This window comes from Cygnus olor, chromosome 2 (genome assembly GCF_009769625.2).
Source record: "Cygnus olor isolate bCygOlo1 chromosome 2, bCygOlo1.pri.v2, whole genome shotgun sequence".
NCBI lineage: Eukaryota > Metazoa > Chordata > Aves > Anseriformes > Anatidae > Cygnus > Cygnus olor.
Genome location: NC_049170.1, coordinates 3,427,708 through 3,452,894, shown reverse-complemented (window position 1 = coordinate 3,452,894; position 25,187 = coordinate 3,427,708). Strand labels below are relative to the sequence as shown.

At 52.0% G+C, this 25,187-nt stretch overlaps 2 protein-coding genes and 1 long non-coding RNA gene across 8 annotated transcripts in view; 1 reads left to right on the top strand and 2 right to left on the bottom strand.

The window, feature by feature from the left end:
* Positions 1–205: 205 nt before the first annotated feature.
* Positions 206–14,653, bottom strand: HHATL (hedgehog acyltransferase like). Of its 2 annotated transcripts, XM_040549709.1 has the most exons (12): positions 14,282–14,653; positions 13,045–13,191; positions 12,670–12,737; positions 12,050–12,163; positions 11,716–11,910; positions 10,784–10,993; positions 7,741–7,912; positions 6,137–6,281; positions 5,746–5,781; positions 4,795–4,996; positions 3,399–3,540; positions 206–2,127 (listed from the first exon to the last, which is right to left on the bottom strand). In XM_040549709.1, exons 2-12 carry the CDS (start codon positions 13,148–13,150, stop codon positions 2,006–2,008), a joined length of 1,512 nt encoding a protein of 503 aa, XP_040405643.1. In that variant the 5' UTR covers positions 13,151–13,191; positions 14,282–14,653; the 3' UTR covers positions 206–2,005. The 2 variants fall into 2 exon arrangements, with proteins under 2 accessions (XP_040405643.1, XP_040405644.1); XM_040549710.1 differs by lacking the exon at positions 14,282–14,653 and having other exon boundaries at positions 13,045–13,580.
* A 3,567-nt stretch (positions 14,654–18,220) lies between these two features.
* Positions 18,221–25,187, bottom strand: part of CCDC13 (coiled-coil domain containing 13) — a 34,442-nt gene continuing 27,475 nt past the window's right edge. For 4 of the 5 annotated variants that reach the window (XM_040549702.1, XM_040549703.1, XM_040549707.1 and 1 more), the window contains 2 exons: positions 22,127–22,238; positions 18,221–21,583 (listed from right to left, as the gene is read on the bottom strand). In XM_040549702.1, coding sequence (XP_040405636.1) covers positions 21,424–21,583; positions 22,127–22,238 — 272 coding nt within the window. In that variant the 3' untranslated portion in view covers positions 18,221–21,423. The remainder of the gene's footprint in view (positions 21,584–22,126; positions 22,239–25,187) is intronic. The other variant, XM_040549705.1, reaches the window with a different exon arrangement.
* LOC121066272 lies at positions 20,684–22,094 on the top strand. Its single transcript, XR_005817630.1, has 3 exons — positions 20,684–20,763; positions 21,531–21,689; positions 22,023–22,094. It is a non-coding gene; the product is annotated as an uncharacterized LOC121066272 (long non-coding RNA).

Sequence of the window (25,187 nt, the reverse complement as noted above, 5' to 3'; positions counted from 1 at the left end):
TTTAAAAAGGATGTGCCTGGCAACAGAAGGGGTTTTAGGAATGTGACAAGAGATGCCACCAAGCACAATATCTCCCTGTACTTCCAGCATTTTGGACCAGGTCCCCAGAAAGAAAACCAAGGCTTCTGCCCCAAAAGCTACACAGATGCCAGTTTTACAGCACTAGACTAGTGATGTTTTACCAACATGGAAGTAGATTCAAAATACGAATGCAGCTACAGCCAAACATCACTGGCTCCAATTTGGTGACGCCGTTAAGGTGGGTGTCTATTAATATCAGCAATGTCCGATGTGTCAAAAGTGGAGGCAGAAGGTGAGGCCTTCCAAACATACCCTTCTGTCTCCCAGCTCCGACGGTAGCTCATTGCCCAGGGTTTCATTGGCATCACAGCAACATACCATTGATGAGTGGCAGGCACCATAAATGTCCAACAATTATTTACTACATAAATAAATGACATTTATCAGGGACTTCACAAATTACTTTGGCAGAGCTGAAGGCTTGCTAAGAACCATTCCTGTTTCATCCACAGAGAAGCCAGAACACACCAGCACCAAGCATCTCAACCCATGGTTGCAAAGTGGTCCAGATCCTGTGCTCACCAAACACTGACATAATTCAGACATAAGGCCACTGAAAGCTACTGTAAAGCGCAAGAGAGCTGCGACTATTTTGAGTTATAAACTCACCTCTTCCCCAAGGCACCGTGTTCCACATTCAATGCACTCCCTATGCAGTGTCCCAAAGTCTACTTCTCCTAGGGTGCTGTCAGGCACTTTCCCTCCACCACCCAGCCCCAAATCGTTGCCCTTCATTGAGCGTCTTTCTCCTTTGGTTATACGTATGTGTGTGCTCATTTAGCCACACAGGCTTAGGCTGCGTGCACCAAAGTCAGCTGAGCAAAGGGCTGGCTGCTGAAGATGAGCAAGGGCAGGCTGCAGAGTCCTCTTGTCCTCAGCCATGGGTAGGAATGTGAGCTTAAACCTTTGTCCATGGCATGCAAAAAATGTGGGTGGTATTTGGCTTGAGTCCCAGGGCATATATCACAGAGAGATGGCCGTGGTGGCCACACTGATCTCACAACCACGGTGAGGAGCTTTTTGGGTCTGAGTCGGGGTCTGGGGACTGAGCGGTTGTGAGTTGGGTGCTGCGTTTCTTTGGCATGCCCGTTCCACAGGTGATCAGTACACGAAGCAGGTATGCTTCCTGCACTGTCATTAACTATGCCTGAGGGTGGCATTAAATCATTTTTCAAGACATTTAGGAGTGAAGGGACCTGATTTTAGATCATAACATACATCACTCTGCACCGCTGACGGCGGCAGGAAGATAATTATTCTTCAGTGTGCAGTTCCTGGTCCTCCCCTTTGCTATAAACGCTGTTTATTTAGTAGCCTCTCGGTGGGTATATATCGTGCTGAGCCATTTCACAGTCCTTAATGCACAGCCACGGGTGCTGAACACTTCAAAGTGCATGATGACCATTTGTTGTAGTGAAAGAAATGTGTGATGCTTGGACTGGAAGTGACATGGCATGGTCTGCTCAGCGCAGGCTCATCACCAGCTAATCCCCTTCTCAGAGCTGTGTCTGGCCCACTCTAAAACCTCCAGATGCAGGACCTGGATAACTTCTTCTGGGAGACGTGGGCTACAGGTCCCGTGGGAGAGCTGAATGCTGGTGGACAAGGTGTGATGGGAAGCATGGGGTGAAATCTCTAGGCTTGTATAACGTCAGAGGGTCAGAAAATTGATGGGTACTTAAAGAAATGTCTTGGGAGCCTACCTCAGCTGTCTGCCACACGTGGAGAGCCTGTGAAATGCCCACAGTGTCACAGAAAATCTTCCCTGCACCATGGGGGTGACCTGTGCCTTCCAGGTGACTTCTAGATGGGTGAGCTACAGCAGTCTGAATGCCAGGAGTGCTTGGAGAGCCCCTGCCTGGGGCTGGCCTGGCAGCGGTGGTCAGAGGGGAGTTGCTCTGGGACAAGCCCACCAGTGTCCTCTCTACTCTGCCTTGGCTTTGTCACCCTTCTCCTCCTCGATGGCCAGGATGCGTTCCCGCTCTTTGATCAGCTGCACTCCGCAGTACGTGATGAACCAGATGGACAAGGTGCTGACGGGGAAACCTGGAAGGTGGAGGGAGACATGGTCACCTCGGTGCGGCTGCTTGCCTGGCGGGGCCAACTTTTCTCTAGCACTTCTGCCTCTCAGATGAGTTTGGGAGGTCCCACAGGTTCATGGCCAGCATCATTTTCCTTTGTGGATCCAGCCCTACAGCTTCACTGAGAGAGGAGAGCAACCCCCAGGGGCAGACTTTAGATGAATAAGTGCCTGAACCCACCAAGGCACCCTAGACCATGGTTAATGTTGCGGGAAAATGCTGGAGCTTTTCTTTGAGCGTCCCCTGACCCCCAAACCCGCTTCTGTCCCTCAAATTCAGACTCCATGGCTGGCTTTATGCCCATTCAACCTGCCCACACCCATCCTTGTCCAGCATTGTGACCTGCTGGAAGATCTAGGCCCTGATGATGCTAAGGAACAACCCCAGCCTTGTCTCATACCTAACGCAGACACATTGTGTGCCCAGGGTTTTTGTCACCTGGATCAGTGACCAAGAGCTGGGAGCTCTCCTTCCACTCTCAGGGCCTGAGGGCATTTGTAATGAGTCTGGTATCCACAGCAGAGGGGAGACACAGGCTTTGTACCTGCTAAAACAGGACCTCTGAAATGAATAATGCGACCAGCAAAAGCCAGCTAGCTCAGCGGGCAGGCACTCCTGGCACAGCGAGCCCAGAGCGTCACATTATCCATTTCCTACGCCAGCCCTGTCCCTGAGAGGGAGGAGGACATGGATTCCAGGTGGCTATTTATACCATGAGTTGCTTGAGATGACTTCAAAATAGTGTCAGTATCTACTGGCAAGAAATGTCCAGATAATTCTGTTCATTAGGAGCCTAGAGCAAGGATTTGTACCCTCCCCTTCAGCTTGATGCAGGACTAAAGCAAAAGGAGATGATGCAGGAGAAGAAAAGCCCTTTCTCCAGCAAAGGGATCATTTCACAGCCCCTCAGCCTACCTTGGAAGTGTCCCCGACTGCAACCTCTGCGTTGCTGCAAGGGGTCAAAATCACAGCGTCAGGCTGTGCGAGGAGATGAACAAACACACCTGGGAGGCAACTCATACCCCGGAGAGCTCATGGGAAGGGTGGGAGCTCAGAAAACCATTCCTTGTACATTTTTCACAAGAATTAAGAAGGTTGTGAGCAGACATATAGCGAGTCAGTGGCCATACCACTTTGGAGACAAGAGGGCTTGGAAGCTCCAGACCTTAGCTGCCCTCCCAGTGTCCCCCCGCAAAGACAAGGGTCCCTTGGTGGGGAAGGCCAGTGGCACCTCACCTGTCAGGAGCAGTCTCTTGGTGACCAGCAGTGCGAACTCCAGGCTGTTGAGGGCCAGGATGTTGTAGAGGACGATGGCCCAGAAATTCACTGCCCCAAAAGCCGCCCTAATCCGCCGAGACATGGCTGCTGACATCTTGGCCTATATAGGGGAGAGGAGCAGAGAGTGAGGGGAAACGGGGCTGTAGGGAAGGGTTGCTGGTCCAACTCCAGCCCAACTCCATCCAGGATCTCAGGGGGGTAGGCAAAAATTAGAGCAGCCTTAGAGTCTGTGGGATGAAGGAACAAAATAGAAGGTAAACTTCTGTTCTGCTGCTGGACGCAGAAGCATTTGGCACTCTGGACCAGTATTTCAAGGTCCTCTGTCCTCAAAAGGGGCAAGATGTTATACATGGCTTCATGCTAATTGTAATGCCTGGGTACCCCTTTCTTCATTTTTTGCCCTGGTTAAGCTTTTCCACAAGGCAGATGAACGCTGTTGTTCACCAGGATTATTATTAGCCCTATGTGCAAATCACTCCCAGCTCCCGGTAGAAATTGTTTCTTAGGAATTAAAGGAAAAAAAAAAGCTGAAAACCAGTGACAGCAGCAGAGTGAAATTGTCACTGGCACATAATCCTCAGGAGCAGCTGCTCGGAGTGGAGCAGGGAAGTGGTTCATAGCAATCTTCAAAGAGCATGATGAATCCCCAGGCCACTTAGTGCTGAGAGCTGTGGTGCCGCAGGGAAGGAGATTTCACTGCCTGGGAGTGCTATAATCTGATTAGAAGTTCAACGAGGAGAGCAAACAGGAGGATTGCTCTGCGAAGTTTTGAGTCAAATGGGGTCTTTACTCAATCAGTTTAGGACCTCCAGACTTTGGGTTGGGCAAAGCAAATAAACAACAGAATTGTTTCCAGAATGGAGTTTTCTCCAAATACGTCTCCGAGGCACCTTGATCCCAAACAAAAATGGGGCACCAAGCTTTGGAGTGGTTGGAAAATAATTCATTCTGATACCTAAACATTTACTTTTATCAGAAGTCAGATCAAAAGCATTCAGAATGCCAAAATGTTTTGCAGAACAAGAAGAACAAATGATTTCCATATGGAAATGTATAAACATTTGCCTGTGGACACACCTCAGATTTTGAAACCATCTGAGCTACTTCAGCGCCTTGTTGGGGCTGCAGCCCTGGTTCTCTTGGACTTTTTTTTCTCTTTCAAAGCTCCACACTCAGCCTAAATTTCTCATGAAACAGCGTAGGAACTGGTGGGGATTTGCTCCAGGTGGGTGGCACCATGCATAAAATGAAGGGGTAAAGAGCATCAGGACTGTCCTTCCCTTGCACAGCTGTGTTCCTGATCACAAGGTTGATAAAGTCTGTAGGAGTACCTGCTGGTAGCCCAGCTCCTCACCTCAAGCTTGGCGAAGGGCTCCCACTGGAAGAACTTCTGCACCCAGAGCTCGAAGTTGAGGCCAAAACAATTGAAGACAGACCAGATGTAAACGATCTCACAGGGTCCCAACCACAGGGTGGTGACGGCGAATGTGGCAATGGTGGCGATGAGCTCCTTGATGATGTTGTCGTGGTTCTCTCCAATGTGGTCATACACGTACCTAATGGCCAACGAAAGTGGTCGGTGCTCCCTGTAGTCAAGGAGAATTCCTTCTCCCATGTTTGCCCACCACAAGCTCCTCACAGACAGGCCAGTCTAAAGTGCCCCAGTGAGAAAGGAGGGACGTTTTGGATGAGGCAGTCTAGCAAAAAAAATGATTTTACTGCAGTCCAGCTACTTATGGCTCACATTCCTCACAAAACTATAGCTCCTTAAGGACAAAATACCACCCTTTCCCAACTCCTGCAGGTAAAACTTAATAAAATGTGGGGATACATGTCTTAAACTTGCTGGGACACAGCATTTCAGCACAGTGCAGCCACCACCTTCAGCACAGGTTTGCCGGTTTGTCCTGATGGTTGGACAGAGTTGAAGGGCTGAGGGATATGTACATGGAGATCAGGCCACCCTTCTTATCCAGGATATGCAAAACCTGGGCTCAATTCCTCTTTCTGCCCAATGAAACACGAACCTGCCTCTTCCTCTGAGGGAACACTAAACCCATCAGACTGAGAGGTTTTCTTGGAGGGAACTCTCTTATTCCCAGTTATGGGTGGGGCTGTTGTACTTTGTTTTGATTAATTCAATGGTCTTTGGGATAAACAGGGCAAATCTGACTCCATTCCCTAGTGGGATTCACCCAGAAGAGAAGACACCTCAGCTTTGGGATGAATGGTATTTAATGCTTCATTGCTGTGTGATGAAAGAGAAGACCCCAAACCAGACTAGAGACACTGATTAGACACTTACTTGCATAGCCAGTCATTAATCCCTCTGTCAAAATGCCTAAAATACAGATGATAAAAAGCTTGTTAAAACACACAGGGCAATGACACCTCTCCATCCAGCAGTCATCCAGAGAAGGTGCCTGGTCCTCCAGCAAGATCCAGCTTGAAACTCAGCCATTCTCCATGCTCCTTCCTTGCACAGGCCCTACTGCCGAGTGGTCCTACTCACCTCCCTCCTTACCCATTGCTCCCTGCCCAAAAATATCTCCTTGATCTAGTATATAGGTTCAGTATAGACTGGTCAAGATGAGGCCAGCTGCTCAGAAGCACAGCTCAGACCTCCTCATCCCCACACACATTTTGTTCAGGTCAGACACGCCGCCTCTCTTCAGCGATGCCCACGGGGTACTCACGTTTCTGCAAAGACGTACAGCATGGTGATGCATTTGGGGGGCTGGGGAGGGTCCAAGTGGTCCAGTCTGGCAATGGTGTTGGTGACCCCAAACATAACGGCAGCTTTCACCCAGTCGTACACCAAATTGGAGTAGGCCAGGCCAGCTGGAGCAAAAAGAGGAGTCAAACAGGTGAAGAGGAGCACAGGACCTGACATCTTCAGGACTTCGGGGACATCGTGTCCCGTGGGACTGCGTAGTCTACTGCAACAAACATGCCATTGAGGGGACAGTCTGATGCTCTCTGGGACCAACAAAGCTCAAAGAGCTCTTCAAAGCTCTTGAAATTAAGTAGCTTCTTAAGAAGCTTGAACCAAAGGACATCATCTTCTTGGGGTATTAGGGAGCAAAGTGTTTCTTGGTTTTAATAGTCAGAAAAAGTCACACAGATCTTTCATTTTCCAGCACAAGATCTTTCCTTCCCTGTAAGGCTTAACCTATGACAAACTCAACACAGTTCTCAACTCTGATCTCTAAGGGTTTTATCCACACTTCTAATTTGAAATACACCCACCCCAGCTCCTTGTGGCTGTAGATGTAACACAGATGCTAGAGAAGAGCTAGGGCCAGAATCTATGTCCTGGAGAGGTATCTGACACTGTGAAATGATCTCTGCAGGAACAAACAGCAAAGAATTCAAATTCCCATGTAACAGAAGCTAAAATGCCCCATCTAGGTGGGATTCAGCTCACAGAGTAAAAAAGCCACAGGGCCTCAATGTGGGCCATGCCTGAGCTCCCCCAGTGGACAAGAAAGATCTGGCCAATGTGGTACATGGAGCTCACAGATCTGATCAGCTCCCTCTGGTGCAACACATCCTTGATCAGGTTATCTAGGTCTCTTAGGACACCCTAAATCAATGCTAGTGCCATTTGAACTGCATTAGGATTTCCCCCTGGCCTCCAGCTGCCAATCTGGAGAGACATCAGGCTCCTCCAGTCCTTGCTAGCCCTGTGTGGGTGTCACAAACCCTATGGCATCTCAACTGCTGCCCCTGGACATCTGTTTGGGCAGCTCAAATCCTCCGTCCAGCTGTCAGCTGAATGCCAGCGTGCTACTGCTACCCATCCCAGAAGTCTGGCTTCTGGAAGTCCCTAATCCAGCCCTGAGAGAGCACAGCCAGCTTTGAATGGAGATCAGGTTTTCCTGGACCTTGTCCATTTAAATGTTGGATATCTCCAGCTCTTTGGGAGAATCTGGGCCCCTATTGCAGTGTTTGACTGCTCTGTGCAAAAAAAAATCCTTAGAGGCACTCACAGTTTGTCTTGGTGCACCTTGCTCATTGTGTTGTGCTTATTCTGTGCCACCTCCAAGAACAGTCCACCAACAGCCCTGTTAGGTAGCTGAAGGCTACAGCCCATGCCCCAGCCCCGGGGTCATTTTGGCACCTCACAAACACCCTGCTTTGGGACCCAGAAAGGGCAGCCACCTGTGAAGGCATCTAAGGTACCAGATGTGCCTCTGTGGGGCTGATTTTCCGGGGTGCTGAGCTCCCTTTCGGCCCACATGGAGGCAATAGGACTGGTGTGGTGCTCAGCCTCTTAAACCCCCACATGGCCACTCACCCAGGGACCAGTCCGAGAGGCGGTTCATGAACTTCAGGTCCGAAGGGAGGGTGAGGATGTAGAAGAAGTGGAAGAAGATGTCCACAGCAATGACGGCCCCCACGTGGAGGAGGGCATGGACCTGGATGTTCCTCATCTCGTCGTCCTTGCGCCTGAGCTCTCGGGTGCTCACCTGTCAGGTGGCAAAGCAGGAGGAGGCTGAGCTGAGGAAGGGCAGCGGGTTCCTCCATCTGGAGAAACGTTTGAGGTCCAAATGGGGTCTCAACGCCCTCCTTTAGGAATCCCACCACAGACTGCACCACCCAAATCTCTGTTGATAGAGGACCCAAGTGACTAGCTCAGGCCAGCACACCCACAGGGATGGGGGACACGTCCCACCCAGAGCATCCCTCCAACACCTCCGCCTCGATGCTGAGCACAGTAGAACACCTCTCGGGGAGCACATTCATGGCAAAGGCTGCTCCTGTCACCATGGCAGTGACAGGTCCGGCTGCATCGCAGGGATCCGAGCTGAAAACCATGCCAACCAGGGAGCTGGGGCTTGAGACGTGCCCAGGAAGCCAGCTTAAGGGTGGCCCTTGCACGGGTCACTAAGGGTGAGCGAATGTTCCTACCCACCCCATCCACGGGATGCCAGAGCCTACAAGAAAAGACATCTGCATGCCCCGGAGGGGTTGGGAGCAGGGCTGGAGTTCCAGCTGAGCGCCCTGCCCGGGACAGGTGGATGTGTCTGCTTGGGGTCATTTGGGAGGAGGAGGATGGCTGATGGTCCCTGGAGCTCCTGCTGCAGACATCTGGTATAAATGAGAGGGACAGCTGCTCGAGGGGCCATCCCGGTGGGCTGGGACTGGATCGATGGGGTTTTCCTTTCTGCTGCGCCCCGTGCAAGCGTGGGCTGGGCTTTGCCTCCCCGAGCTGTCATTCCTCTGGACGTTGTAACACAAACGTCACCAGAGCGAGCTTTTAGGATTACATTGGGCGGACTGATGGCCTCGCTCCCCCACATCGCTGGAAAAATTGCTGCTGTATTCAAAATCCTCTTATGCTTATTACTTTCCCTTTATGCCCTGCGAGAGGTAAGAGCTCTCGCCAAGTAATCTGCAGGCTGCCGCACCAGCCCTGCCGTCAAACCAGATGATTCCCGAGAATTAAAGCCTTTGCCAGATTTGCTCGTGTCTGCTGTATGCCAAGTGCTTTACGGAGACAAAGAGGACGCTAAACCCTGAGTCGGGGAGAAGCCAGGAGAGGACGTGTGGCTCCAGTCTCCCACCCATCCTCACGTCTGTGCGGGGTGGCAGCGCTCTGCCACCATCCCCTTGGGACTGGGGCTCTGTCCCCCATATCTCCAGCCCTCCAGAAGTGAATTTGTTCTCCTAACCCCACTAAGGAAGAGCCTCTCCATCCTGAGTGGGACTGGCCAAGCCCTGTTGCAGGTGGGTTCCCACCACACGTGGGGGTGCAAGGGGCGAGGGACCCACCACAGTTCAGCAGCAGCAGGAGCCAAGGAGCCAAAGCCAGCCCCTAACTGGGCCCTAAATGCCAGCCTGGGGAAGGGACTCGATCCCCCTGCCCCTATAATTGCTTTTGGGGGATTGGGAATTAACCTCGGCAGCGAGCTGCAGGTCCAGCAGTGCAGGGGGGCATTTAGCCAGGAGGTGGCAGTGGTGGCCAGGCCAAGACAGGGCCTGGGGGGCAGGAAAGGGGCTGGGGTCTTGTTCCGGGTGCCTTTGGGGACAGGGTTTTACGCAGCAGAGGACGTGATTGCTCATTAAGTGGCTACAAACATCCTGGTTTGGGACTGTGCAGGAGGAGCAAGAAACACAGAGCCCCCCAGTCAAGCCTTGTAGGGGTGAAGGAGAGCTCCTGCCCTGCAGACCCCACAGATTTGATATCCACCACAAGTTTGATGTCCCAGTTTATGTGCACCTGACAGCATTGGCATGAGGAAGCAGGGCTGCCGAATTCTCAGGAAAGACTGACGGAAAGAGGGGAAGAAAAAGTAATATAGGATGGGGAGGGTACACCAGGGCTTACAGCCCCTTCAGGGGCCTTGGGCAACGGGGCTGCAGGAGCCATGGGTGCCTGGACTTCAGCCCGACATATAATGCACGACTGGAAGGGCAAAGCCTTAGGATGAGATGGTGGGTGCCCCAAATGCTTCTGCCAGGGGGCTGGGGAGAAGATCCTGGCTGTCTCTGCTGCTGGGAGCTCGGTGCACTGTGAGCATCCTTTATGGGGGACGCCGGAGCTGATCTGGAGAAAGTCCTTGTGGTCCTCAGGGTCAAACACTAACCCTTCTAAATGGATCCTGCAAGACGCAAGGGATCTTCAGTGTAAGAGGATGCAGGGACTGGAGGAGCAGGCACCTGGTTCTGCTGTTTGGGGTCTGCCCTTCAGAAAGCCCCCTTGGTTGCGTGCAACACATGCAAAGATTTGGGGCAGCGGGATGTTTCACATGGATCAGAGGAAGCCCCAGGACTGAGGTTGCCAAAACACAGCCCTCTGTCCAACCTCTTTGATTCCTAGAGAAATAACCTCATCTAAAGGCACACAGACAGACCATCCCTGGAAATCCGTGCTCTCCGGGCAAACCAGCTGGATGGAGGTGTGCGACTGCCTTTGCTGTCCCAGCCAGCAGCGGGCAGAGGTCCCACAGGCAGGCACCGTGGCCTCCTGGCATCACAGAGCAGGACAGCACGGGCACACGGACACCGAGACATCATCAGAGCAAGTCCCCAGCGAGCAAGGACACGAGCTGAGCCCTCCTGTCCCCAGTCCCAGCACAGCACTTTCCCCACAGCGATATCCTCCCTCCTGCGTTGATGGGGGGAAATGGCTAAAATCCCAAAGGAAAGGTTAAAAACCCATCAGTTTTTGCCTTTCCCCAAAAATCACGGCATCGTTGTGCCTCCTGGACTATGCCCAGGGACCACAAGAGGCTCTCACCTTCACTGTGGCAAAGAGTGGGGTTTTGTAGGCATTTAACCCAAATAAAGGGACACAGGGAGAGGTCCCCCTCCAGGCTGGCCCTGGGGACACTCACCTGGGCATAAAACTGGTCAAACGTCATGACGGGCCCGAAGAAGAAGAAGGGGAGGTAGAAGTTGTACTTGAGGAGGTCGAAGATGGAGTAGATGCCCTCCTTCCTCTCGGAGCTCTCGAGCGCGAAGCTCATGCAGCGCATGATGGTGAAGCCGCAGCCTCCGTAGAAGAGGACATCTTGAAGATCAAAAGCTCCCGTTACAAACCCGCTCTGGACGAGAAACGAAGAGTTACCGCCGGGAACGTGGTGCCACTTCTGTGCTCCCTTGCCTTGCAGAAGATATCCGCACTCTAATTACCTCTAATTACCCTCTGGCACCAGCAGGCAGTGACCCCTGCCACCAGCAGGAGAAAGCCAGGGCCCCATTGCCGTTGCCTCCTGCATCCCAAGGAGCCAGGAGGTGGTAGATCCCCTTGGCCACGTCCTCGCCATGTGGCTGTGGGCCACGTAGGCTTTGTTCTGGGGTGGGAATGTCACTTCGTCCAGGGGATAGAGCCCCCCAGAAGGAGGAGAGGCAGTGGAAGGCAGATGGAGAGGTGGGAACACATTTTGGGAGGTGAGCTTTGGGCAGGGACGGGCAGCGCTGTCCTTCAGAGGGACTGAAGTGCCTTACAAGGTTCTTGCTGGGCTTCTCTCCACCCACCAGGGAGAGAAGGTCCTCAATTGGGCAGACTGAGGGGCAGGCCTGGGCATCACCGAACCCACCCTAGCACGGTGTTACAGGAGGGGAAACTGAGGCAGGGGGCAGGAAGATGGCTTACCTGGGGGCAGCTGACAAATTGTCGTCTAAGCAGCAAGGAGGACCCAGGCATCCTGAGCTCTGCTTCTCCCCCTGGGTTTGGGCACGGCCCAGGAGCCCTCCCTGGGGCTAAACCCAAGGAGAGGGACACGGGCGGGCTGGAAACGAGGCAGAGGGGTGGCTCAGCACCTACCTGCCAGGAGCTGAAGGGCTCCAGCTTGAAGGAGGCGAGGCAGCAGAGCCCGGCCACGTAGCAGAGCCACTTCTGCTTGGCCAGCGCGACCGAGTAGAGGACGAGGCAGTGGGAGAGGATGATCATCAGGTAGACGAGCCCCATGCTGCCCAGCACGGCCAGGACCCCGTACAGCATGTACACCACGGCCCGGTGCTGCGAGCGGAGAGCGGCCCCGACCAGCCGTCAGCCCGGTGAATTCTCCATCCCCTTGTCTCCCCACCACCCTGCGGCCTCTCGCCGAGCCCCCCCGGGGGATCCCAGGGCCCCTCGGTGCTTTTAATCCCCGGCTCACCTGCGGCACCGTCATGGAGCAGATCTTGGCGAAGAGGACGTGTCCCGAGAGGGCGAAGATGATGACGTTCCGGAACGAGGTGAACCACATCACCCACTCGAAATCAGCCGCATCCTGCAGGAGCAGCACCGGGCGCCTTATTGTCCCCACCCCAACACTCGTTTCGAGAGGAAACCATAAAAATTTCCTAGCCTTTTCCCATGTTCCACCCCAGGGCTCCCAAGCACTTTGGCTTGGTGATAAAGACATGCAGACGTTGCTCGTCTCGGAGCACACAAAGCAGGGCATCTGTGCTGCAGGGCTAATATTTCCATCCACTGCACTCTTTAGGGAGAAAAAGAAAACACGCACGGGCTTTCCCGAAGTGTCAGGAGCAGAAAAAGCAGCTCTGCTTTTCCAGCGGCCAGCACCAGCAGCGTCGCTGGGATGACCGGATCCTTGGAACGGGCTGCCCAGGGAAGTGGCTGAGTCACCATCCCTGGAGGTCTTTAAAAGACGTTTAGATGTAGAGCTTAGTGATATGGTTTAGTGGAGGACTCGTTAGTGCTAAGTCAGAGGTTGGACTAGGTGATCTTGGAGGTCTCTTCCAACCTAGATGATTCTGTGATTCCTCCGCTTACCATCTTCCTGCCGAAGTAGTGCCAGCCTGGCTTTATGCCATCCCGAAAAGCCTTTCTGTTCGCGCTGTCTGCAAAAGAACAAGAGGCCTGGGGAGAGGGACGGCTCTGGGGACAGAAGCGAGAGGTTTTTCGGCAAGGCAAGGAGCCTTCCTCGCCACGAGGATGAGCCATCAGGGCTCAAACACCAGCAGCCCCCGCCAGAAAGTGCCCGATTGCCACGGACAGCCGAGAATTGGGAACCTCAACCATTTCCACACAGCTTATATTAAACCGTTTCAGATCCAATGCAAAGGATCCCCAAGCCATTAGGCATGAAAGTTAAACCCGTGGCGATACTGCTGGTACCGAGAGACCCCCCACAACGGGGGACGTTACCTCTGGATGCCTCGAAGATGCCGCTGCCGCTGTACACCACGGCACTGGTCACGGCGAGAGCGTAAAACCCCAGCTCGTAGCTGGGGAGCGTGGTTTTAACCCCCATGGCGATGGGTTATGGCCCCGGCCGGTGCAGGGGATCCAGACCTGGGAAAGGAGGGAAGGAGAGGGACTAAAAGCCGCCCTGCCACCCCTTCGGTGCCCTGACTCGGTGCTGGTCCCTGCTCTGTGGGCTTCCTTGCAGGCTGGTGGAAGAGGAGAAGAAGCAAATGGCATCACCTGGGGGCAGCTCAGGTGCAGGGGATGAGGATGCTGCACCACAAAACCCCCCCAGGAGCAAGGGTTTGGGCTCTTCCCCATGTCCAGAGATGCTACAGACCCCCCCCCCCCCCCCCCCCCCAGGACGGGGCACGTCCGGCATCAGGCCAAATTTCTCTCGTTTTCCCCCAGGATCGGGCACAAAATGCCTGCCTGGAGGGGCCACGATGAGATGCTCCCATTCCCCTGCCCTGGCTGCTGCTCGCTTTCTGCCGGGGTTTTGCCCTGCCTTGAGCTCTCCTGGGGGGCAGGGGGGGGCTCCTAAAGCCCTGGGCTAATTACTCCCGCCAATGCTAATTAACCCGGGCACTGGCAATGCCCTCCCATGAGAGCTCAGCAGCTCCTGAGGGTCGGCAGCTGCCAAAATCAGCCTTAGGGGCTGGGGCAGGTTTGGGGGGGGACCTGTCCCCACCGCCTGGGTGCTGCCACCCCCCCCGCCAGCATCCCCTGCGAAGCCGCTGCCGGCTTAAAGAAATAAAAAAGCAACCGGGTGCCCTTCTGCTCGCCCATCTGCATTGCAAACCCTCCTAGATAATTTGGGGTCGCGCTTTCGGCCAGTTGGAGAGGGGGGGGCCCGGGGGGGGGAAGCCAAGCTGCCACCGCTCTGCAGTCCCCACGCAGCGGGGGGGGCCTCTGGGGGATGCGGCTTTAAAGGGCTTTTGTGGTGTTTATCCCTTTTCCATGCTTTTCAAGGCTTTTCTTTGCTTGTTTATTTATGTACTTTGGGGGGGGGGGGAACACAAGGTCAATTCTTGCAGCCGGAGAGCAGCTTCCCCCCCCCCCCCCCCCGTTGCAGCAGGGTGCTCGGGGGGGGCACCCATGGGCCCGCAGCATCCTCACCCCCTTCCCACAGCGGGGACCCCTCCCCAGCTTGGCCTTCCCCCCCCCCTCCAGCCCCATGTCCCTCCCCATTACTGACCTTGAGCCCCGGGGAGTGTGTGTGTGGGGGGGTCCAGCGTCCCGCACCGCGACCTGAGGGCTTGGGGGGCACGAGGGGTAAAAAGTGGGGAGGTGGAGGCGGGGGGGGAAAAAAAAAGAAATCAAGGCAAAGCTTTGGGGGCCCTTGGCTTCCCCTAGAGCATCTCTCAGCCCGGTTGGGTGTATTTGGGGGCTCCGACCCCCCCGGTGTGCCCCCGGAGGAAGTTTGGCCGGGAGTGGAGCGCGGCAGCGGGAGGTATTTTTATTTTAGAGCAGCGCTGCAGAGGGGCTGGTTCAGGAGCTGTCTGTCACGGCAGCTGCCGGAGAGGACCCGGTGCTGGCTGCCAAAACCAACCCAGGCCGGGTTTGGGGCTCTGCTTCCAGCCCTGTCGGGCCTGGGGTGGGGGGAGCCCCCCCCCCCCCCCCGCCCCAAACCCCTGCGGGTCTCTGCGAGCAGAGGGGGAAACTGAGGCACGGAGGTGAACGGCACAATCCCTCCCCGGTTGAATCGGCTCCGAGCTCCTCTGGAGGTTGTGACACCTCTGGGAAACCTCCCTTTGGGGTGTTCTTCGGCATCTGCAGCCAAAACGAGGGACGTTGAGGGGCTGGGTTGGGTTGTGGGCTCTGTTATTTTGGGGTCGGCCAAGGGCAAGTCAGGCCCAGCTCCGTGTCCCCTGCCGGGCTCCTTCTGCCAAGCCCCTGAGAGGTTTTGCGGGAGCTCACGTTGGGGCTGACATCCCCGAGCATCTCCTGGGCTGCCTGTGGGGCCAGGGGACAGAAAGAAGGTGGGATTTTATAAAAAAAAACCCCGCAGCTTGTCTGATTTGGGGTGAGACGAGGCGTGTTGTGGGCTCCAGAGAGAGGAACTCCAGCATGGGCCCCCCCTCGCTGAGGGGCTCCTCGTCCTGCTGGAGGCTCCCCATGTGCCTGGGGAGAGCCAAGCCCCCCATGGGGTGACACTGAGGACCCCAAAGAGCCCCAGCCTTCATCCTTCTGCCACAGCTCGGTCCCTGAGGAATTTGGCTCCTCAGGCCTCGGCGTAATTCAGCGGGTGCTCAGAGGAGAAGTAATTAAGCGGTCGGCGTCAATAAGCACGGAGACCCCATTTGTCATGCTCCACGTGCCTGAGGAGGGCCCGGGTTTATGGACAGTCGGGGGCCAGCCCCTGCAGTGCCACGAAGAGGTGACCTGGGCTGAATTAGTCAGGGTGTCCCCAGCAGGACAAGGAGGGGACCCTTCCTCTCTCCCTGGGGGCCGTACCCGGAGCGCTGGGCCCAGCTCTGGGCTCCCCAGGACAGGAGGGACCTGGACACAGTGGGGAGAGGCCGGTGATGGGCCAGGAGGGTGCTGCAGGGCCTGGATGTGTCTGGGTGTCCCCAGAGGGACCCAGAGGTCCTGGGTCAACGGTCTGGGAGTCCGTGGGATCTTGTTTTTGGGTGTGCCGGGGGCCTGGGGGGCTCCTGGGAGTGGATCCCAGTTTTTATCCCAGCGGAGGGCAAGAAGGAATATGGCCCCGTAGAATATCTGAGTTGAAAGGGGCCCCCAAGGATCATCCAGTGCAACTCCTGGGTCCCCAAAGGACCACCCAAAAAAACAGACCACGTGTCTGAGAGCATTGCCCAAACGCTTCTTGAACTGCTGTCCCCAGGGCTCCCTGTTCCCCACTACAAGACACACAGTGTACTCATAGCCAGAGAGCTTGCGGCTGATGATATACTTTTTAATTTAATTTTATTTTATTTTATTTTATTTTATTTTATTTTATTTTATTTTATTTTATTTTATTTTATTTTATTATTTTATTTTATTTTACTTTATTTCACTTTATTTTTATTTCACTTTATTTCACTTTATTTCACTTTATTTCACTTTATTTCACTTTATTATTTTTACCCAGAGTAATTTGTGAGCTTGCCGGATTAAAAGTGCAATATAGGTGGCGGGCTGTGCGGCAGTTTTTCACGAGGCTCTGGGAAGGGTGGTGATAAAAATCATTTAACTTTAATTTATAGAGAGTATAAAAAATTTGGAAAAAAAATGCTCTTGATTTCTAATATAATAAGATTTATTTTTAATGTGACCAGCGTGCCTTCCTTGGCACAGGGGACACCTCTGTGTTTTATTGCCCCAGCACTGCTGCTTTATGACTAGGGGTTGTTTATGGCCTCGAGCTGATTTTAATGACATTTTTTTCCAACATCTGGCGGGTTGCTGGAAGCTGTGGCCCTCTTCAGTGTCCAGGGCAGTGAGCAGGAAGGTGGTGGGGTTCAGTGAAAGGCACCCAGCTCCATCATGGTGAGGCATGGCACAAACATGGTTTAGGCTGGATATTAAGAAGAACTTCTTTACCGAAAGGGTTGTCAGGCATTGGAATGGGCTGCCCAGGGAAGTGGTTGAGTCACCATCCCTGGGGGTCTTTAAGAGACGTGTAGATGTTGAGCTTAGTGATATGGTTTAGTGGAGGACTCGTTAGTGTTAGGTCAGAGGTTGGACTGGGTGATCTTGGAGGTCTCTTCCAACCTAGACGATTCTGTTTCTCTTTTTTCTGTTTGATGGGGACACCAAAGGACCCTCCTCCCTGCCGCTTCATCCTGCTTTATATGGCTGTCTCCCTGCTGCTGGAGCAGCTCTTTATGGGGTGAACTGGAAGGAAAGAGGGTTATAATAAACCACGTGGTTGTTTTATACTGCCTGAAGTACCCCGTTGGGTTTGTCCATGCACATACACTGCTGGGAACATGCTGACCACACCAGGACCTCAGCAGGCACCTCCCTGTAAGGATGGTGTGGGAGAAGGGAATGTGGGGAGATGCATCCATCCATCCATCCATCCATCCATCCACCCACCCGTCCGTCCGTCCGTCTGTCCGTCCATCCACCCACCCATCCACCCAACCCAGGTCACCCCCAGGACCCCTCTCAGCACCCCCAGAACATCCAGCCTGTCCCCTGGGGCACAGAATCCAACCCAAGGCCCTCCTGTTGCCCTGGGAAGGACTCCGAAGAAGGCTCCCACCGCCTTTCAGGGACAGCCCAGCGTCGGTTGAAGCCCACCACCTTCACCCCCTCTTGCCAAGATCCCCTCTCTCTCCCGAGAAAGCCCAGCTAACGATTCTTGCTGACAAACGAGCTCCTCTAAGCCCCGGGAGCTCTCCCCCTGCCAGCAGATGGGATTTGGAGCCTTTGGTCTGTAAGGGGAGACACGTGGGGATTGAGGTGGCATTTGCTGCACGGGGCCGCCCTGTCCTGCGGGATCGGCCGGCTCGCGAGCTGGGCTCGGAGGGGAGAGGATGAGGAGAGAAACCCAACACCCCTCTTGGCTCCGTGGTGGCTTAATTTAGAGCGCAGGGGCTCTGCTACGGTGTTTTTCCATTTAAAGCCGACCCTCATTCATCGGTCATGCACGGGGCGATGGCCCTGCCGCTTGCAGGGCAGTAGCAGCTGCTGGCTGTAAGCTGCCGAAGGGGTGGGCAAGGCAGATTTGCAGTGCCCCTTCCTCCTAATTTCCCCCTGCAGAGGACTTAAAAGCGTCTCCTCCTCACGCCTCGCCCTGCTCTGGAGCCTTTCCATCACCCAAGGGAGTGCTGCCAAAAAGCAAGGTGACAGCCTGGGGTGGAGCGAGTGCCTCGGAAAGGTGACAGCCCCCAAAATGCAAAACCCCCGAGGGCTGAATGCGTGGGGGCACGCAGCGCTCACAGCCCAAACCTGCGGCTCTAAATCGGAGCAGTTACAGTGGGATCGGCTCCGATCCTCCGCGCTTGGCTCGGCAGAGCCCAGGGCACGGAGAGCTCGCGTGTGTCGATGCCGTCTATATTTAACCGTGCTAATGCAACTTAATTCACGTTGCGGCCAGCTGGTTCCGTAGGCTGCACTCTTGCCATGCCTGCTGTCCCTAGGTAGGCTGCTCACGACAGACCGAGACGAAAATGCTGACAATTAATCAAAGGTCATCGGGCTTTATTCCCGGCGGCTCAGCTGTGCTTTTAAAAGCGGATGCATCCGTCAGGCACTTTCTGGCTGCTCCGTGGAAGTGCTCTGCCCAGCTCCGGGGCAGGAGACAACCTTTGGCTCAGCCCAAGTGGTTGGAGGATTCGTGCTCTTAGCACACGCTGGCTAAAAGCTGGCTGAATCCTAACGGAGAGCATCCGCAGCCTCAAATACCTGCAGCAAAATTAACTTGGGCCGTTCTTCGCAGCTTAACTGTAGCCACCAGCCTGCGTCAGCAGCACGGAGCGTTGTCACCACAAGCTTGTCCCTGCCATTAACTACGAGACTGAAAAAACTCTATCAAAAAGTGGCCTGTGACACGACTTTACGCTGCATGAAGGCTGTCCCAGAGAGGAGATGCTGGATACTCACGCCGCTTTTATCCAGCGGAGAAAGGCATCGTGACGGCTGGCTGCAAACTGAAGCCAGAGAAATTCAAATGAGAATGAAGGCAGGGGAGTTTCACAGGCTGGCACTTATCCGCTAGGAGAAACTTCCGAGGAAAGCAGGGGATTTTGAAGGTTTCAGATCAAGTCCAGCTGCATCTCTAAAAGAAACGTGGCTCAGACAGCACATCAAGCTTGCTGGGGAGATTCTGTGGCTGGGGACTGGCAGTAAGGGTTTTTGCAGGCAGTGACACCAATATTCTCACTGGTTTTGGTCTCTGGGTGATGGGTTGGGAGATATGGGGCTGCTGCAGCCAGCTGAACTAGGGCTGCTGCTTCAAAGATCCGACTGGGTTTCTTATCTTCAGTGACAGAACTACACGCACTGGTAGAAAATTGCTCTCATACCTTGAAAAATGGGAATCAGTTCCTTAAAGAGTCAGCACGGAGAGAATTCAAAGTCAGGTCTCTCTGTTGGAGGTGCAGAGGGAATTTATTTCAAAACTCAGGTGAAAACTGAGAAGGGCTGGACTGCTCTGCGATCCCCCCTGCTCTGTGCTCAGAGACAGATCGCATATTTCCATGAGGAACGTTACTTACAGGTATGGGCTCCCTAAACAAGCCATTTCTTTGTGACTTACTCCATCCTCCTTCTTCAAGGCACCCTGTGGTTGCGTGTGGGAGTAAAAAAAAAGGGAGAAACTGCTTCCGTGCAACCCCAAACAAGCATATGTTTAAAGAAACAAGTGTTGCAGCACTTGTGAAGAAGTTTGCGCCATGTGCTAGCGAGCCATATGTGTTCTGTAACATACAGCGCTCCCACTCCTCTCTGAGTTTCCTGGGTTGACTCAGAGCCACCCCAGGAAGAATTTTGCTAGAGAGCGGTACGACCTTCACTGCTGCAGCACAAGGACGGGAGACGGATGCTGACCGCGTGTTGGGAAGGACGACAGCTTTCCTCTCCTGTACTTACGGGGAAATATTATTGATTCACACTTCTGTGCAAGCGAAATCAGAGTCCAGCTGCACGCTGCCAGCCTGAGTGTAGCAGCCACCGCGTAGCGAAACCTCCACAAGTCTTGGCACAGCTCAGGTCACTTTTTAGGGTGTGCTCACTACTGCAGGTTCTGAAAATATCTGTCAGAGGTGTGCTGAACTGTTCTCTTTGGTCTGCTCACTCTACCTTGTGCATCGTCAGGATAGAGCTGGGCAGCTCACTTGGATGAGACCCGTGTCTGTCTCCCGATTCAGGAATTACAGCTCCTCCAGCTGCCAGGAGCGCGTTGTGGGTTGCAGGATGTCTTTTCCTCTGATGCTCCTGGCAGGGTGAGCAGGAGGCATCTGGCAGCGAGCGGTTTTGGTCCTGCTTGTTCGAGAGAGGCACCTGACAGCTCTGCTCGGCTGTAAGCCAGCGCTGGGGGAGCGGGGCAGGGCTCTAAAGCACAGGCAGGGTTAACGGCCAGGTGCTGAGCTTCTCCTCACCTCCATCGCCTCCGGACTCTGCGACCTGTTTGAAGAGACACCTCCGAACCTAAGCAGGAGAAAGACAGGAAGCACACTGCTCTGACCACGTCTGGAGTAACTCCTGCTCCGCTCTCTCTGCTTTACCTCAGTGCAAGCAGAGCCAGAACCCGATCCTGATGCTGCGGCGCCTTTCCCGTCCCCAGCTCCACCCTGTGCTGGTCGGGGCTGAAATCCGACAAACTTCACGCTCACAAAAAGGGGCTGACAAAAGCAAAGCAGAAAGAGAAGAGCTTTCAAAAGACTTTCATCTGAAAAACAAAGCGGCACTATTCAGAAATGACTAGCTCTCCATTTGCTTGCGATCCCCAAGGCTGGCTCTCTGCTGGCAGCCTGCATGTTAATGCCTTATTAGCTTGCGTTTGGTGTTCTCACCACGCTGCAAGAGAAAAGGGCAAGATGCGAGAGTCTTCAGCACCTCCAAAAGTCCCTCCTCTACTGTAGTAAAAACCCGCCAGTGTTCCACTAGCATTTCTTCCTAATGAGAACAAGATCTGCCTGATGCACGCCTGCAGAGACCCAGAAATTTGGGAATTGATAGCCTGGGTGGCAAGTTTCACGTGAGCTGTTACAGGGAGCTGGATTTAAGGTAAGTCCTACTGATCGTGGGAGCAATCTGCACAGTTTTCCTTTCCAGTGGAAACTCTACTGAGCTTCAGAAAACTCTGCCAGTATGTTCAAGCAAAGAAATAAGCTGGGATTGTCAACAGAGACCACACAAAATGCTCCTGCAGATGCCCATATGCCAGGCTAACCCGCTCCCTCAGCACTTGAGCACCACAGAAAACCCCAGACGGGCAGGTGTCAGTGTGCAGATACACAAAGAACTCAGTTTGTTCTTGGCACGGCTTCAGGAGGGGACTGGCATAACTTTTGTGCTGCAAATTCCTTCATGCGCTGATAAAAGCAGCAGCGTAATGAATATTGAGCCCTCTCTAGGAAAATTTGTTTGAAGCTAGGGAGGTTTTGCCTAAAATCACACCGCAGAAGTGCAGCTCCCTAAAGTGCACCGAACTATGACACGTGCACCCTGCGAGCCAGCTGCCTGCTAACTCACAATTCGCTGACATGCAAAATCTTCAGTCTTTTTGGATTTAATTTCCATTTCTCATCCTCTCCTGCAAATGCTAACGACATGCCATGATCCGAGGCTGCAAAACTACGCTTCCACTGCATTTCAATCCGTGGGCACGCTGCCTGGGCTCTCTCTCTCCCTGCTTTGCAGTCCAAAGGACTCTGAATATCTTGCTTAACTCTTCTCTTGTTTCTGCTGCCGAATGGCCTGTAGAAAGATATCCTTCACGTGGTCCATTGTGTCCTGGTACAGTTTAAAGTCTTCCTCTTTCTTTCTCACAGTAGTCTCCAAAGCAGCCTTCAGAGCTTCGTTCTCATCCAGCTGGATCACAAGCCTATGAGGAAACAAAAGGCAACTTTCATGTGAGCTGTGGAGCTTCAAAGCAAATTAGAACAGTGCTCCAGCTCCAGGGAAGAAAACACTGAACCACATGCTCTCTGGTAATTTTATAACAGGCTTGAGAAAGAGCAGACTTATAAACACTTGTTCCTTCTCTCTTTGAGATAGAAAAGGGTACTAGAAGACCAAATACTTTTCAGATGTTTTTTTATTTTATTATAATTTTGTTTTCACTAATAGGTTGAAATCAATGGCTAAGGAAAGAAAAATAAAAAGAAAAAAGGTGTCTTTCTTGCAAGTGTTTCGTGCTGCTTAACATTGGCTTAACATTTCTGGGTGTAATTCTTAGGAAAGTTATGTAAGAAGGACATAGACAAGAACAAACCATAGGATCTGTGACTTGTACAATTTACTGTTTTTTATTTTCTGAGGAGCTGGTCCAGGTAATAGCACTGCTAAGAGGACAACAATGAATCCGAATTATTGAGTTATTGAAAAAAGGTGGCAGTAACACAGCGTGGAGGAAGGGAGAACATACCTTGTGCTCAGCTCCTCTATCTGCGATTCCAGAGGCAGCCTGGAGATCTGGGCTGCAGAGAGCTCTTTCCTATCACTCATGTTCAAGGTGAGTCTTGAGTGACTAGATTGGCCTGTAGATTTCATCACAAAATGGAGCTTTAGTAAAACAATCTTTTTCACTTGGTGAGGCATCGAGTAAACCTCAGGAAATAGTGAATAAATGCTAAGGGATCTGCTCGGTTCTATGTATATCCAAAAAGATGGTGCAAACATATAGGACAGGCTTTTATTTTAATCTCCTTTTAGCAAAATTAAAACACGAGGTAGTAACATGTATGTTTACCTGTAAAAAAAGACCATCCAAAATATTTAAGGGCCCCAAACGACAGGTGATAGAAGCAGTTGAAAAGTATTATTTTAACCTTTATCTCGCCATTGTATTTCATTCAAGCTTATGACAACCGTTGCTTACTGAATGCCAGTGATGAGGTACGTGTGTGGCACACACTGAAACAGTTTTTTTAAAGCACCTTTTGATGCTCAGCATACACACAGTGTGGGTTAAGCTCAGTAAAGCAATTAAATACGCCTGTATAGTCAAACTGAGACTGTAAATCAAGAGTGCTTTCCGAAATAAAGCTCTCTCAGAACGTGCAGCATTGCTCCTGCCATTTCAAATGGACACAACTTTCAGGGTTATACACAAAGGGTTATAAGAAAATCTATCTCAAATTTACTACTGGGCTTGGAGAATCAAAACTGTGACCGATCAAGGAATCCCTACAACAGAAGAAGGCTCAGAGAAGACAGGCAAGGATGATGTGCTCACGAAGCTCAGAAAAGAACGTAGGAAGCAACCACAGCTGTCGTGAGAGAAGCTGAACTTATCTCAACACCAAGGGGACTGGAGGGTAGCCTTTGCTGTAGATAAACGGCTGTGTCAGTTGAGTGAATGTAAACAGCCTTCCCTAAAACAACCCACAGAAAGTATTGGCTCAGCACAACACAGAATATAAAAATCAACCAGCAAACCGAACCTTGAAGAGAACAACGGGCTTGTGCTGGCTTCAACTCATGTATTCCTTCCTGGCAAATGGGGACAGCCAGCATCGTGGCACCCAGAGCAGTGACAGGAATCATGTCTGTGATTCAACAGTACATTGCAGTCGCTATATTGTGCCTGTGTTGCGATTTCAGTACATTGCTGACATATTTTTTTCTAAATTAAAAGACATTAAACATTTTTTTCTAAATTAAAAACCCACATATTGTTAAATATCTTCAAGTAAATTTGCTAATAAAACACTGAATCCTCCTCGTGTGGAATACCTAAAAGAACCGGGTCAGAAAGTACTCTGCTCTGACAAAACCATATGGGGAGAAAGGTCCTGTTGTGTAACAAAGAAATGCTTTTGAACTCGATGTTGTGTTTCACAGGACTGAGGAAAACCTGCTTTTACTAACCCGTTCTCCTCTGGGATTATTCTTTGCTAATTAGAAATTTGGATAAGACAGATAAAAAAAAACAAAAGCATGAATAATTTTAAAACACAACTGTGTTGTTTCTAACTACTCAGCATCATTATCTACTTCCCTTGAATTGAGGAGACTAGAAACATTAGATTAGCAATTAGATCAGCTCTCTCCAATTTTGCACTTTCAGAAAGAAAAGAAAATATTATGTTAATTAGTGGGTTCTCTAGTCTCTATTTTATGTTCAAGCTTTTCATTCCTTCTCATTTCCTCAACTATCTGGCATGAAAGCGTTTAGACAACCTACACGCTCTGCTGAAGGGATGTATTACAGATTTCTAGACTTGTTCCTTGTACAAACTCCAGAGAATTTTGGCACATTACAAGGGGCTGGGCTCTCTTCAAACAACTGTGGTGAGAGACTGTTACCTACTCACCTTACAGACTCACAGAGGATTTCTTCTTATTAGTCTTCTTGCCAATCCTTTTCTACATTTGCTTTTAGTCCTTAAGCCGACGAGGCTAACGAACTAAGTATTTAGTAAGAAGGAACCCGTCACGGTGGTAGGAACAATTTGCTTCCTCCAGCTATGAAATGCCAGTCTCTCAGAGGTGAGTTACCAAACCGTTACAACAATTTGATCAAAATGGCTCAGAACCTGATGAGTTCATCACCACATCAATTTGAGGTTGCGAGGGAAAACGAAGTTGAGCACATGCAGAATAACTGAGTAACACATCAAAGCTTTACACTACCAGGCTGTATAAAAGTCTAAGCTCAAAATATCAGTTAAATTCTCCTCTAGAAGACAGCACCAAAATGCTCCCATACTATTTAAGGCAGGGAGTCAGAGGAAAAAGCTTGTGATTGAGAGCTGTATTCTCCAAGCTCCCACCTGCCTACTACCTCTCCCTACGTACACTCCGATTTCTTCCTCAGAAGAAGCCAGCTGAGAGCTCCAACGTACCTTACATCAAAACCCTACTGAGAATCATAAATGGTATCACCCAATACCACTTCTGCAAGGCCCAGCACTGCCCTTCTATCGGGTTGAATGTTCCATATCCTAAAGCCCACAGGCTGCAGCGCTTGGCTTCTAAGCACTCTTCTAACATCGTGCTGGTCGCTGAACTGCAACTTTCTGTTTTGTGGGGCGAGTGTCTCTGTGAGGATGGAAGTTTTTCTGCACTACCTTTTCTGTGCCAGGCTCTCAGCTAATACAGGTAAGACAGCGCTAAAAATCAGTGCTTTCAGAAAAAGAAATAAGTCAGTGTTGGCTGGAGCCCTTGTAAAAGACACAGCAGTTCTGCTCCAAGGAATTGATGGATATTTTAGAGAGAAGTAGGTTTCAAGCAATCCTTCAGTATCCCTTCAGGACAAAGCTCCTCTGCATCCTGTTCCTGCATACCTGGTTCTCTCTCTATGCCGGATGGGTGAATGGCAGTGCTTCACTTGAGGTCCTGAGCACCGTGTACATCTCACACTGGGGAGCCTAACTCTCCTGTGTGAATCGAGACCACAGTGAACAGCACCAGGCATTTTCTTGCATCATCATGCTGCTCCAGAGAGGTTTTATTGCCAACCACGGCCAATAGCACTGCGATGG

Bases quoted from the DNA above. Each gene is read 5' to 3' on its own strand.
- HHATL (XM_040549709.1), bottom strand. From the start codon at position 13,150: ATGGGGGTTAAAACCACGCTCCCCAGCTACGAGCTGGGGTTTTACGCT. The intron at 12,164-12,669 runs GTAAGCGGAGGA...CTGCTCCTGCAG, and splicing joins ACTACTTCGGCAGGAAGATG to GATGCGGCTGATTTCGAGTG. The intron at 10,994-11,715 runs GTAGGTGCTGAG...TTTCTCGTCCAG, and splicing joins AGCCCTTCAGCTCCTGGCAG to AGCGGGTTTGTAACGGGAGC.